The sequence below is a fragment of the Pleurodeles waltl genome, chromosome 8 (assembly GCF_031143425.1).
Source record: "Pleurodeles waltl isolate 20211129_DDA chromosome 8, aPleWal1.hap1.20221129, whole genome shotgun sequence".
In the NCBI taxonomy this organism is placed as follows: Eukaryota; Metazoa; Chordata; class Amphibia; order Caudata; family Salamandridae; genus Pleurodeles; species Pleurodeles waltl.
Genome location: NC_090447.1, coordinates 1,546,893,467 through 1,546,908,483, shown reverse-complemented (window position 1 = coordinate 1,546,908,483; position 15,017 = coordinate 1,546,893,467). Strand labels below are relative to the sequence as shown.

General features: G+C 49.8%; 1 protein-coding gene across 10 annotated transcripts in view; it reads right to left on the bottom strand.

Moving 5' to 3' along the window:
* LOC138248977 (zinc finger protein 773-like) overlaps window positions 1-15,017 on the bottom strand; it is a 302,908-nt gene that overhangs the window by 152,590 nt on the left and 135,301 nt on the right. For all 10 annotated transcript variants that reach the window (XM_069203038.1, XM_069203039.1, XM_069203029.1 and 7 more), the window contains 2 exons: window positions 10,180-10,266; window positions 9,850-9,951 (listed from right to left, as the gene is read on the bottom strand). In XM_069203038.1, the coding sequence (XP_069059139.1) occupies window positions 9,850-9,951; window positions 10,180-10,266 (189 nt within the window). The remainder of the gene's footprint in view (window positions 1-9,849; window positions 9,952-10,179; window positions 10,267-15,017) is intronic.

The following is a 15,017-nucleotide window of genomic DNA, read 5'->3' as shown; positions in this document are numbered from 1 at the left end:
CAGGGGGCGGACAGGCCAAGGGAACCCACTCTCCACGAGGCCCTCTCCTCCATCATGGGAGCATACCACCACTCCCAGGAGACGATGACGACGGTCCTGGCAAAGTTTCAGGAGACGCAGCGCATGCAGGACGAACTGTATTTGGGGTTCAGGGAGGAGCTCAGAACCATCAGCTCCGCCCTGGACACCATCGTAGGGGTGCTGAAGGATATACAGAAGACCATGAGGGACACCGTGGCACTCCAAGGGGCCCCTGACACTAGCCTAGACGATGAACTGCCCACCACCTCCGCCGGCGCTAGTGGACAGGACGCCCCGCCACAGGACAACCACACCAGCACCCCACCCCCTGCAGATGGAGAACCACCCCTCAAGCGGTCCCTGAGATACAGGAACAGGACAGAGCAAGATGGCAAGACCCCCGCCAGGAAATGAGACCACCCTGATTGTCATCCCACTGTCCCACTTTGTCACTCTGTCCAGATTGGAACTGTTCCAGCTCCACTTCCTATGCCCATATGGGCAGTGCACCTGTGAGACTAATAGACTGGACTCTGCCATGGACATTCCTCCACCATCACCCATCACCATTTTGCCACCCCCTCCAATAATTAGCACTTCAATAAACACCCTTGAACCACAAAACAATCTGGAGTCAGTCTGTGATTTAGAAAATGTGTATTAGCTATGACAATGACAAAATCCATTCGAAAATGTAATGTCAACATATCTATGTCACACATCACAAGCCCATGAAGGGTGCAAGCAGATGACACACGTTGGTAACCACACCTGTGAAACCGTAATGGAAATGCACCACTCAGTTAGCATATACTGCTTCAAATTGACAGACAGGATAGAGGTAGAAGTGTGAAAGTAAATGTAATAGTAAAAAAATGTGTTCTCACCTGTGTGTCACTGAAAATATTGCTGTTATTAATGTCTTCTTCCTCTGCTTCCTCCTCATCACTGTCCACAGGCTCCACAGCTGCCACAACACCGTCATCTGGACCATCCTCTTGCAGAAAAGGCACCTGGCGTCGCAAAGCAAGATTGTGAAGCATACAGCAGGCGATGATGATCTGGCACACCTTCCTTGGTGAGTAGAATAGGGAACCACCTGTCATATGCAGGCACCTGAACCTGGCCTTCAGGAGGCCGAAGGTGCGTTCGATCACCCTCCTAGTCCACCCATGGGCCTCATTGTAGCGTTCCTCTGCCCTGGTCCTGGGATTCCTCACTGGGGTCAATAGCCATGACAAGTTGGGTTAACCAGAGTCACCTAATAGCCACACACGGTGCCTCTGGAGTTGACCCATCACATAAGGGATGCTGCTATTCCGCAGGATGTAGGCGTCATGCACTGATCCAGGGAACATAGCATTTACCTGCGAGATGTACTGGTCTGCCAAACATACCATCTGTACATTCATCGAATGATAACTCTTCCGGTTCCTGTACACCTGTTCACTCCTGTGGGGGGGGACCAAAGCCACATGGGTCCCATCAATGGCACCAATGATGTTGGGGATATGTCCCAGGGCATAGAAGTCACCTTTAACTGTAGCCAAATCCTCCAACTGAGGGAAAACGATGTAGCTCCTCACGTGTTTCAGCAGGGCAGACAACACTCTGGACAACACGTTGGAAAACATAGGCTGGGACATTCCTGATGCCATGGCCACTGTTGTTTGAAATGACCCACTTGCAAGGAAATGGAGTACTGACAGCACCTGCACTTCAGGGGGGATTCCTGTGGGATGGCAGATTGGTGATATCAGATCTGGCTCCAACTGGGTACACAGTTCCTGGATTGTGGCACGGTCAAACCTATAGGTGATGATTAAATGTCGGTCCTCCATTGTCAACCTGTCCACCAGCGGTCGGTACACCGGAGGATTCGGCCATCGCCTCACATGTCCCCGCTGACGGTGCCTAGGAAGGACAACAGCAACCACAGAGTCAAGCAACTCAGAGGTATGTACCCACAGCTACACAGTACACGAAACATAATCCAAAAAGTTGTCTGTAAGTGTGTTCAATCAATCAATCAGTCGCATTTATAAAGCGCGCTACTCACCCGTAAGGGTCTCAAGGCGCTGTGGGGGGGGGGGGTTCAATGCTCGAAGAGCCAGGTCTTGAGCTGCCGTCTGAAGTGAAGGTGGTCTTGTATGGCGCGAAGGTGGCTGGGAAGGGAGTTCCAGGTCTTCGCTGCTAGGTAAGAGAAGGACCTGCCTCCGGCAGTGGCTTTGCGAATGCGTGGTACGGCTGCCAGGGCTTGTCCGGTCGAGCGTAGGGTGCGAGGAGGAGTGTAGAAGGAGATGCGGTGGTTGATGAGTTCTGGTCCGCGGTTGTGCAGGGCTTTGTGTGCGTGGGTGAGGAGTCTGAAGGTTATCCTCTTGTTGACTGGGAGCCAGTGGAGTTTCCTCAGGTGTCCGGAGATGTGGTTGTGGCGGGGTATGTTCAGGATAAGTCGTGCAGCAGCGTTCTGGATTCGTTGTAGTTTCCTCTGTAGCTTGATGGTGATGCCGGCGTACAGAGCGTTCCCATAGTCCAAGCGACTGGTGACGAGGGCGTGGGTGACGGTCTTCCTGGTGTCGGTGGGGATCCAGCGGAAGATCTTGCGGAGCATGCGGAGGGTGTTGAAGCATGCTGAGGTCACCGAGTTGACCTGTCTGGTCATGGAGAGGGAAGAGTCCAGGATGAAACCGAGGTTGCGTGCGTGGTCGGTGGGTTGGGGAGTGCTGCCTAGGGCAGGAGGCCACCAGGAGTCGTCCCAGGCGGTAGGTGTAGGGCCGAGGATGAGGACCTCCGTTTTCTCTGTATTCAGTTTAAGCCGGCTGTCTGTCATCCAGTTCGCTACTTCCTTCATGCCTTCGTGTAGTTTGGTTCTTGCTGAGGTGGGGTCGTTGGTGAGGGATAGGATGAGCTGGGTGTCGTCTGCGTAGGATATGAGGTTGAGTCCGTGTTTGCGTGCGATGTTCGCCAGGGGGGTCATGTAGATGTTGAAGAGGGTGGGGCTGAGGGAGGATCCCTGGGGGACGCCGCAGATGATCTCCGTAGCCGTGGATCTGAAGGGGGGGAAGCGGACTCTCTGAGTTCTTCCGGAGAGGAAGGAGGTGATCCATTCCAGGGCCTTGCCTCTGATGCCGGCGTTGCTTAGGCGACGTATCAGGGTGCGGTGGCAGACCGTGTCGAATGCTGCAGAGAGGTCCAGGAGTATGAGGGCCACGGTTTCTCCTTTGTCGGTCAGGGATCTGATGTCGTCCGTGGCTGCGATGAGGGCGGTCTCGGTGCTGTGGTTAGCTCTGAAGCCGAACTGTGAGGGGTCGAGTGAGTCGTTGGTTTCCAGGGCGGTGGTGAGTTGAGCGTTGACGATTTTCTCGATCACTTTGGCGGGGAACGGTAGGAGCGAGATGGGCCGGAAGTTTTTGAGTTCGGTGGGGTCTGCTGTTGGTTTCTTTAGGAGGGCGTTCAGTTCAGCGTGCTTCCAGTTCTCCGGGAAGGTGGCGGTGGAAAAAGATGTGTTGATGACGTCTCGGAGGTGGGGTGCGATGATGTTGTCGGCTTTGTTGAAGATGTGGTGCGGACAGGGGTCGGATGGTGATCCTGAGTGGATGGAGTTCATGACGCGGGTGGTTTCCTCAGTGGAGGTTGAGTTCCAGGTGTGGATGGTGGTGTTGTCGGTGGCGGGTTCCGGTGGAGGGTTCGAGTTGGTTGTGGTGAAGCTGTTGTAGATGTTGGTGATCTTGTGGTGGAAGAAAGCTGCGAGGGAGTCGCAGAGGTCCTGTGAGGGAGGGATGGAGTTGTTTTCGGCGTCGGGGTTGGAGAGCTCTTTGACGATGCCAAATAGTTCCTTGCTGTTGTGGGCGTTGCTGTCTAGTCTGTTCTGGAAGGCTGATTTTCGTGCTGCGCGGAGGAGTTGGTGGTGTTTGCGGGTGGCGTTTTTGAGAGCAGACATGTTTTCGTCGGTCTGGTTGAGGCGCCAAGTCTTCTCGAGGGTGCGGCATTCTTTTTTGGAGTCCTTGAGGTCGGGGGTAAACCAGGAATTTTTCTTGTGGCTGTTTCTGTTTGCTTGGGTCTTCAGGGGGGCCAGGAGGTTGGCGCAGTCTGAGATCCAGCTCGTGAGGTTGTTGGCGGCTTCGTTGGGGTCTGTAGTGCTGGTGGGTGGGTTCTGAGAGAGGGTCGATATGAGTTGTTCCGAGGAGATTCGGTTCCACTGTCTTCTTGGTGGTTGTTGGGCGTGGTGGTGTACGTTGGTTTTCTTGAAGCTGAAGTGGACACAGCTGTGGTCTGTCCAGGAGAGTACAGTGGTGTGGCTGAAAGAGATGTGTTTGCTGGAGGAGAAGATGGGGTCCAGCGTGTGTCCGGCGTAGTGGGTGGGGGTGTTGACTAGTTGTTTCAGTCCCAGGTTGGCGAGGTTGTCCAATAAGGCGGTGGTGTTGTTGTCGGTGCGATTCTCCAGGTGGAAGTTGAGGTCCCCTAGGAGGATGTAGTTGGTGGACGGGAGTGCGTGAGTCACCGGATCAGCAGACAGCGACACGGACTCGTCCTCCAATGGGAGCTCCCTTGTGGTGGCGGCACCATCTGTGCCCACCATTTCTACAGGTACAGCCGCCACCCCCCCTACCAGCACCGCCCTCCCAGCAGCCCCTCAGCCTTCGCTTTGTGCCCGCTCACCCAGGAGGGTGGGCATCACCTTCGCCCCAGGCACCTCAGCCCCTGCCCCAGTCACCTCTGCTGCCCTCAGTCAGGAGGCCATTGACCTCCTCAGGTCACTCACTGTTGGGCAGTCTACCATTGTGAATGCCATCCAGGGTGTAGAAAGGGAGTTGCAACACGGTAATGCATTCCTGGAGGGCATTAATTCTGGTCAGGCTGCCCTTCATCGAAACCCTGTAATCTCTGGCCTCAGCACTGATGGCAGCCATTGTCCCTGTGTCTAGCCTCCCCCCTCCAATTTCCTCCACCCAGACACAGTCCCCTGTACCCCAGCCTATCCCAAGCACACCATCAGACCAGCCTGCACACACCTCAACACACAAGGGCAGCTCAGGCAAACATAGGCACCACACATCCCACAGGCACTCACACAAGCATCACCCACATAAAGACACAGCAACATCCACTGCCTCCACTGTGTCCCCCTCCTCGTCGTCTCCATCCCAGTCTCGTCTACACTCTCACCTGCATGCACTACATCTACAGCCACTAGGACTCGCACCAGAACACCCAGCACCACACCCGCTCACCTGCACTCACCACCCCAACTACCATTTACACGTCCCCTGTGTCCTCTCCCAGTGTGTCTGTGACGCCCCCTCCCAAAGTACACAAACGCGGGCACCCACACACCCAACATCCATCCACCTCACGACAGCCTCCAGAACATGCACCTGCACCCAAATAATCTAAAGTTATACCTCCTACAACCACCTCCTCTTCCTCCACTCCCAGACCCCCTCCAGCTACCCATCCCAGTGTTCGTCAGAAACTTTTCCTGAGCAATGTTGACCTCTTTCCCACCACCCCCCCCTCCAATTCATAGGTCCCGTACTAGCACCTCAGCCAAAAAAAGTCTGGTTCCAGTGGTGCGTGTTAGAGGTATATGGAGTGCACAGGGAACCAGGGCAGTCAGTGTGACACGGAGCCAAAGCACTGCCAGTCCACCCCCTGTAAAGCACCAGAAGTTGGACAGTGCCCGACGGGAGAGGGTGAAGACTCCTGCCGGCAAAGCCGCTCACAAGGGTCCCGGGGGGAGTGCCGAGTTAGCTGTGACTCCTCACAAGGTGGTGAAGGGGTAAAAGAAGTCTCCAAAGTCTGGGAAGAGCAGCACAGCGGAGAAGGCCGCCATCCTCCCGGCTGGCCAGGACGCCACCGCCAGCCCCATCGTCACTGGTCCGGAGACCACCGACAGAGTCAGTGCCCAGGAGGGCAGCACTATCATCACTGGTCAGTAGACCACCGCCAGAGTCAGTGCCCAGGAGGGCAGCACTATTGTCACTGATCCGGAGACCACTGCCAGAGTCAGTGCCCAGGAGGGCAGCACAATCGTCACTGGTCAGGAGACCACTGCCAGAGTCAGTGCCCAGGAGGGCAGCATTATCGTCACTGGTCAGGAGACCACTGCCAGAGTCAGTGCCCAGGAGGGCAGCACTATCTTCACTGGTCCGGAGACCACCGCCAGAGTCAGTGCCCAGGAGGGCAGCACAATCGTCACTGGTCAGGAGACCACCGCCAGAGTCAGTGCCCAGGAGGGCAGCACTATCGTCACTGGTCAGGAGACCACCGCCAGAGTCAGTGCCCAGGAGGGCAGCACTATCGTCACTGATCCGGAGACCACCACCAGAGTCAGTGCCCAGGAGGGCAGCACTATCGTCACTGGTCCGGAGACCACCGCCAGAGTCAGTGCCCAGGAGGGCACCGGCAGCCACAGCCCCGCTGGGCACTGAGGGACCGTCATGCCACACACCGCTGCACAGGTCAGAGACCGCAAAGTCAAGCACCGCTGAACAGGGCAAAGACTGCCATGGCAAAAAAACCCTGAACAGGGCAAAGACCGCCATGGCAAGCACCGCTGAACAGGTCAGAGACAGCAAAGTCAAGCACCGCTGAACAGGGCAAAGACCGACATGTCAAGCACCGCTGAACAGGGCAAAGACCGCCATGTCAAGCACCGCTGAACAGGGCAAAGACCGCCATGTCAAACACCGCTGAACAGGGCAAAGACCGCCATGGCAAGCACTGCTGAACAGGTCAGAGACAGCAAAGTCAAGCACCGCTGAACAGAGCAAAGACCGCCATGTCAAGCACCGCTGAACAGGGCAAAGACCGCCATGTCAAGCACCGCTGAACAGGGCAAAGACCGCCAACTCAAGCATCGTTAGCCCATGTGCAGCTGGGACAGTGACGGAACTGGGACCGTCACAGGGAGCGTGATGCACTCTGGGCACCAGTCCCCCTCCAGAACCAGAGGAGAACTGCATCCACTACCTGAATCCTTCACAGGATAAAGCACTCTGGGCACCAGTCCCCCTCCAGAACCTGTGGAGACATGCATCGACTTGAGAGACAGTGGCTTTGCACTCCCCAGGATGGAACAGTGGGCAACCCACCCACTGTAGAGACTTGAGAGACTGTGGCTTTGCACTCCCCAGGATGGTACAGTGGGCAACCCACCCACTGTAGAGACTTGAGAGACTGTGGCTTTGCACTCCCCAGGATGGAACAGTAGGCAAACCAACCACTGTAGAGACTTGAGAGACTGTGGCTTTGCACTCCCCAGGATGGGACAGTGGGCAAAACAACCACTGTAGAGACTTGAGAGACTGTGGCTTTGCACTCCCCAGGATGGTACAGTGGGCAAATCAACCACTGTAGAGACTTGAGAGACTGTGGCTTTGCACTCCCCAGGATGGAACAGTGGGCAAACCACCCACTGTAGAGACTTGTGAGACTGTGGCTTTGCACTCCCCAGGATGGTACAGTGGGCAACCCACCCACTGTAGAGACTTGAGAGACTGGGGCTTTGCACTCCCCAGGATGGAACAGTGGGCAACCCACCCACTGTAGAGACTTGTGAGACTGTGGCTTTGCACTCCCCAGGATGGTACAGTGGGCAACCCACCCACTGTAGAGACTTGTGAGACTGTGGCTTTGCACTCCCCAGGATACATCAATGGGCATGGAGCCCCGTCGTGGATCTGGCATGGTGCAGTCATCCGGCTGAGGTGCCCCCCTTCCCTTCCCCCTGAGGTGCCTGTTGTATTTCTATCTGATGCCCCTGCAGTGTTCTCTCCGTTTGTGGACAGGTATCTAGTGCCGGCCTCGCCCATGCATTGTGGGCCCAGTGGTCCACGGACATTGAAATGTGCATACCTGCACTACTAATCGTGATGTATATATTTTAAATGTGTATATATCTCTGTATATATGAGCTTACTGTATTTTGATTTATTACAATGGTTGCACTCATTTCCTTTTGTCTTTGCATTCTTCCGGGGGGTTGGGGGTTGTTACTGTGATGTTTGGATATGCATTGGTGTGTGTGTTGTAGTGGGTGAGGTTTGGGGTGGGGGTGGGGGTGTTGCGTGTGTGTGTCCCTGACTTTTGCCTCCCCTATGTTGTAGGTGCAGTACTCACCGCTGTCTTCGGTGCCACCGTTGCTGGTGTTCATAGAGGAGCAGGAAGACAAGCGCAGGGAGTATTTGGAGTTTAGACTCCATGGTGGCCTCCTTCCGTCGTGGAGTGTGTTCAGGTGAGCGTTTTCCCACTGCAAAAGCTGTTTCCACCCTGTTTTTATCCGCGGTGAATCCGCCCCGGAAAAGGTGGCGGATTGGTGTGTTGTAATACTGTGGGCGGTACTTTGTTTTCCGCCTGTCTGTTGGCGGTGACCGCCGCGCTGCTTGTCTGTACCGCCGTGGCGGTCGGAGTGTTAAAGTGGCTGTCTATGTTGGCGGTTTCCGCCACGGTCATAATTCCCTTTTTTTTTCACCGGCCTGTTTGCGGTATTACCGCAGCTTTAACACCGTCCGCCAGGGTTGTAATGACCCCCTAAAGCACCAAAATATTTTTCTAGGGACTCTAGAAGACAGAAATGTGCTTATTTCAAAGTTCAATTGTATACAAATAGCAATTTTATGACTTGGGACCTCAGTTGCAGTTACATTCACAAAAATGTTTTGGATGTCGGTCCACTATAGTTAGAGCACCACTGACATCAATGCACTCTTAATGTGGTAGGCAGCCATCAGCCTTTTTTGGCAGATGTCCTGCATCAACCTAACTGAAACTAAGATCCTTGGTCATGAAAACACCATACAGCATTCCTTAATATCCAGCCTCCATCCTTCCCACATCAGCCACCTGGAGGCAACACCAAGCCGGCCAGCAAAGCAAGGAATATCAGCATTAAGGTCCTTACATGCTTACCTTCCACCACGATGGAGAATACATGCAATTTCCATTTTAAAGTACTAAATCATTCTTACACAATGTATACCAGAAAACAATAAACATTTGTGGTGACAATAAAGAGATGCATATTAGACTACTCTCTAGGGTGGTCATTATGACCATGGCGGTATTATAACCGCAGGGCCAAAACGACGGGAGCACCGCCAACAGGCTGGCGGTGCCTCCCGGCGTATTATGACCGCGGCGGTAGCGCCGCGGTCTCACTGCCGGGGCCGGCGGTTTACCACCACAATGGCCCCGGCGGATGTAATCCACCAGGGCAGCGCTGCTTGCAGCGCTGCCCAGGGGATTACGAGTCCCCGACCGCCAGCCTTTTTCTGGCGGTCTGAACCGCCAGGAAAAGGCTGGCGGTACGGGGAGTCATGGGGCCCCTGGGGGCCCCATGCGGCTTTTCACTGTCTGCTGTGCAGACAGTGAAAAGCGCGACGGGTGCAACTGCACCCGTCGCACGCCCGCAACACCACCGGCTCCATTTGGAGCCGGCTCCTATGTTGCGGCCGTGATCCCCGCTGGGCCAGCGGGCGCAAACCAGGTTTCCGCCCGCTGGCCCAGCTGGGATCTCCAAATGGCCGCGGTGGGGGTGCGGCCGCATGGCGGTCAGATCTTGGCGGGTGGCTGATGCCGCCCGCCAATGTCGTAATGACCCCCTAGACGTCCATATGTCCCTAAATTCAACTTTGCATCTCACATGTGAAACTCTGTCCTAGATGTATGAGAGTTATGAGGCCATGATATGCCCTGGGCAAGAGCCTTAAGATAGAAACAAGAAAAGAATGTAATTCAAATTATATGGAAATCGCACAAGATAGATCATACGTCTGAAAAGTGAGTCTGTGTATCTCAGATTGTATAATGATGAACAATAATACTAACCTGGGGGACCTCCGATGTGTTCTACTGTCATAGAGTCCTCGTCATCCGGGCAACTGGACTCTTCTTCGTCTTTTATGGTTAACGAAATGATGTTGCCCTGCTCTGCAATACAAGGCCACAATCAAGGTGTTTTATAACATTCAAGCCCTCTACATGTTTAGTGAGAGATGAGAGCAGACCTGAGCATGTTTATGACAAAGTGATATTATAAACAAGGAGTGTAGGATGAGATCACATGTTGTCCAACACAAGGGTGGACCTGTGACCTCTCTGAGAAGAAGTGAAATTGCATACTATTCATCGCAAGAAACACAACAATTCAAGACCTACCAGTGTCACGGCTGGTGGTGGGCTCTGTGTCTTCTTTCCCAAGAATACATAGCCCTGCCAAGCAGGGCTTATTAAGGTTTGCCAAACCTTAAATAAAAAATGAAGAACTGTTAATCTCACACCAACAGCAAAAAATCGACAAATATCAACACCTCCTGTGATGAGATGTACAGAAGCAAGGGATAGGTTTGTAGATAAAGTAATCTTGACACTAAGAGATCCAGCAACCTACTCTCCTTGTATCGTAACTTCATTCTATTGCTCACCCGTTAGGTGTCCACTATAACAAATACAGCTCATACATACATATATATTTCATCCTGACCTTTTAGGAATTTTTAGGGTTCAGGTGGAACTATTATGGAGGAATGGGTTTCGGGTTCATGGACTTCTTCTCTCACATAAAGGAGCAACCTGTGAACTGATTGAGATATTACATTTCTGAACAATGTTCATCACTTTATGGTGATTACCCCCTAATAACTGTTTGAAGACTTCTTGCCACTAGCACAGAAGATGTTAACCAAACCAAGGGAAGGGTTGCAGAACCAGGTTGGTTCTGCTGGTGGTCAGAACTGGAAAAGTTCAAAAGCCGTCCTCAGAGTTCCTACAAAGACATGTATTTGTGGTCTCAGCTCAGCCAGTTTCATTACTCAACAAAAAACAAATCTGATGTGAGAGTCTTTTGGAAATGGCCCTCCATACCAGGTCACCCCCAAATGTTTTGACTTTTACCCTCCACTCTTTGCTAAATTTGTTTTAGTTGGCCTTAGGACTTTGAGCACTTTAATACAGCTGGACAGTGCTAAAGTGCATGTGCTCGCTCCCTAAAACACGGTTTGATTGGTATATTCCTTACTGACATATTAAATTTACTTATGAGACCCTAGTAAATTGCACTACATGTTAAATGCTACTAGTAGGACTGCAGCACTTTTTCTGCCACCCACTCAAGTAGCCCTTAAACATGCCTCAGGCATGCCACTGCAGAGCCTGTATGGGCAGTTACACTGCCATGTCAACTTGACACTTAAACCCTCTTGCCAAGCCTTAAACTCCCCTTTTTGCGCATATATGTCACCCCTAAGGTAGGTTCTAGGTAGCTCAGAGGGCAGGGTGCTATGTAATTAAAAGGCAGGACATATACTTTTAAGTTTTATGTGTTTTTAGTAGTGAAAAAACTCCCAAATTCGCTTTACACTACTGTGAGGCCTACCCCTCTCATAGGTTAAAACTGGAAATTCCTTATTATCTTTATTAAGCTGTAATTCCTAATTGAGGAGAATATATGCCATGTCTAGTACCTATGGAAATGTAATAACAAACCCTCTTTAAAGCTAAAGTCGGATCTATTGTTACAATTTTGAAAATGCTGTAGGAAGCTCGCCTAGTGTATGGTGGACACCTATGGTACTGTCACCTTATGTATCCCCTCTTAGTGAAGTGTAGACCGTGCCTAGGAAGCCAGGCTCTCTAGAGGTCGCTGTGGATGAGCAGCTAAGGCATCTAGGAGACAGGCAGAGCTTATGCAATACCACTGTAGTCACACAGCACTCACACACATGAAAGAAAATACTCAGTGTTACCAAAAATAAACATACTTTATTATAGTAACACAAATACTAGAATACTAATAGGCAATCCCCCAACTGGAGGTAAGTAAACATACTATTATATACACATTAACAATCAGTAAAGAGCATAGAAAGCAATGGGTATTGGCAAAATTATAGGTAAACAATGAGGGCCCTAGGGGAATGTCAAACCATATCCTAAAAAACTGGAATGTGAAAGGCAGTCCACTACCCAAGAAAATTGAATAACTAGAGGGGAGCTGGAGGAACTAGGAACCCCAAGAGGTGAATACCAGAGTGACCCCCAGTGACCAGGTGAGCAGAGGTAAGTATCTGGAATTCCCCAAAAACCAACAGGAGGACTTTGAAAAAGGATTATGCAAGACCCAACCAAGACTGGAAGAACCCAAAGGTGGATCCTGACAGAAGAGCGCCTGCAAAGGAAGGGTAATAATACCTTCCGAAAGAGGATGTTTGGTTGAGGAAGCAGTGGCGCTCCACAGCATCGAGGTATATCCAACAACTCCACAAGAATCTTATAGGGTGCACTCTATGGAGACTACACCCTCAGACCCCCAACTGATTGGCAAGCCAATCTGTTAACAGAAACGCAACTAAGAGGCACTCATTTATATCATACACTTATATAACTAAACAAAATCAGAAAATTAGTAAAGGAGATTCTAATTAACCCAATGTTTTGTTCAAAAAGGTGTCCAATAACACGAGTGACGTGAGAAATGATCCAAAATAGAAGAGGCGTCAATATTCTTCAACATTGTTCAACATTCCTTGGATTTTAATGTCTTTGTCCCATGTTTTCTGTCTCCTTCACATAGGTACATTCAAACTTCGGTCCAATAGATCAATCAGTAGCACTGCCATCCATCATAAACACTTTTCTATTCCATACTGACCTCCCAGCCAACACGTGTTTTGTCCATCAACTTCCTCAGGGCTGAAATTTTATCAACATAGATTGCATAAGTGTCCCATAATCATCAAACACCAAAAAGGTGTTAGTATACCCCTACCGGTGAGAGGAGTACGTTTCGAACAGAGAGGCTACCAGAAGCACACCATTAGTAAAGCACAAAATAGAGTAAGACGTATTCCTAGGGACATTACACTTATGCCCGGGGAGCATTCTGCTCAAAAACGGGAAAAAGAGAAAGATAAGGTGAGATTGATCATGGACTATACTGACATTTCCCAGATGTTGAGGAGGTACGTTCATAAATATTGGTACATTTTACAGCAGGATGAGGTATTGAAGGATCTTATTACTCATATACCGGAGTTTACATACCGTAAAGGGAGATCTTTAAAAAGTATTCTTAGTCCTAGTTATCCAACTAGAAACAGAAACACTGATTGGTTGTCAGCCCACAGGATGTGTTTTTTTTAATGTGGCCATTGCGGACTTTGTAGATGGGCCTGTCATGGCAAGAAAGAATTCTCTGATAATAGGGGTAAAACTTTTAAAATTAAATTGACCATTAGCTGTAATACGCCTTATGTGGTTTATATTGTTTCCTGCAAATGTAAACGTCTCTATGTGGGGAGTACAATTCGTCCACTCAGGGTGAGGATTGAAGAATACTCAAGAGCATTACTGCAACAAGATGTCAGGTATCCGTTGGTGGCCCCATAATGACATGCGAACTACAGGGTACACACAAGAGCTTTGAGGTTTTTGGATGTGAACATGTATTGAGAGAACCCAGGGGGGGCAACAGGGAATTGGCTTTGCGTAGGAAGGAGACAATGTGGATATTATGCCTCAGAGCAGTGGAAGAGGGTTTGAACACGGATCGTGAATTAGAATATTTTCTGGGGGAATATATTTGAATTGTGCAGTCTGTGATATATAAGCTTGTTATTTTCAGTACACATATGCATGGGTTTAATGTACTTTGCAAGAACGTACATCACAAATGTTCTTGTGTGTTGATCTACATGTTGATTTATCTTTTTATTACAATGTTATGGTGAATCACAATTTGACCGTGAGGAATGTGTAATTGGGTTTCTGCATTGAATCATATATTACAACACATATACTCATTCTAAGTGATTATGTTCATCCTGTTCATGCTATTGTTCTATATGATTGTAGTCATTTCAGGATGATTTTTTTATAACTATGGATATATGCACGGGCCATCTAATCGTCAAACGACAAAGGGCTATCATTTCAAAAGTTGGTAATAATATGGATGTCACATCACTGGATGAGATTCATGTATACTTATGAAATAGTCTGGTTTGATTTATTTTCCTTTCCTCTCTTACATTTATACTCACAACTTCTCTAATCACCAATAACAACATGGAATTATCGTGTGTTAACAATTTTCAGACAATAGCAAATAATTTTAACTAATACCATGTTTTCCATTAGTTCTCTATTCTTCTTTGCCTCTGCACTTAGACATACCAATTAATAATTCCTTAGATGTTCATCACTTTTCGATTTGTTTGAGACGGAATAGAACATACTCTGAATGGTTCGTCCTTTCTTTTGTGGATTTTCCATTTGGTCAAATTTATCGGATGAGGAACGCTCAGTCTTTGAGTGCCTCATCGATGTTGGATAAGCTCTGAGGGAATGAGGTGGCTAGTCCGCTCTCTATCTCTAAATTACTATTCAAATTGGAAGGCTCCCGTTGCGGCACTGTCTGTGTACTCGCGACCGATGCGCACGCTGGGATCCTAGTGCCGGTGAGGCGGCACACTCATACTAACACCGTCTTAAGTGGGTTATATTTAAGTGAATTTAATGACCTTGCAATATGTAGGTTGCCATGGTTGCCATGGTTTACCTTAGTTTGTAGAACAACAGTGTAAATGCAGCGTATTTTATTATTGTTCCGGTGCTAATTGTTAAATTAATACTTGTCTGATTACCGGGTCTATTTGGCCCAATGTGGGACGCTTAGCCGCTAGGTCCCGCGTTGTTATTGGATAAGATCAGAAAGAATATGGCGGTTAATCCGCCTCATACTCCTAAACTTGTATTTAAATTGGGGATTTTTCGGTCGCGATACTAATTTTGTACTCGCATTCCTTGCGCATACTGAGATATCTGTGCCGGTACGGCGGCACATTAATATTAAAACTAATTAAGGTGGTTGAGACACAAATTAGTTTAATAGCCTTGCAATATACACATTTCCATGGCCGTACTTGATTTATACGCTATTAATATACTACGGTGCATCTCGACATTACTTCGGCGATATGCCAACATAACACTTGATT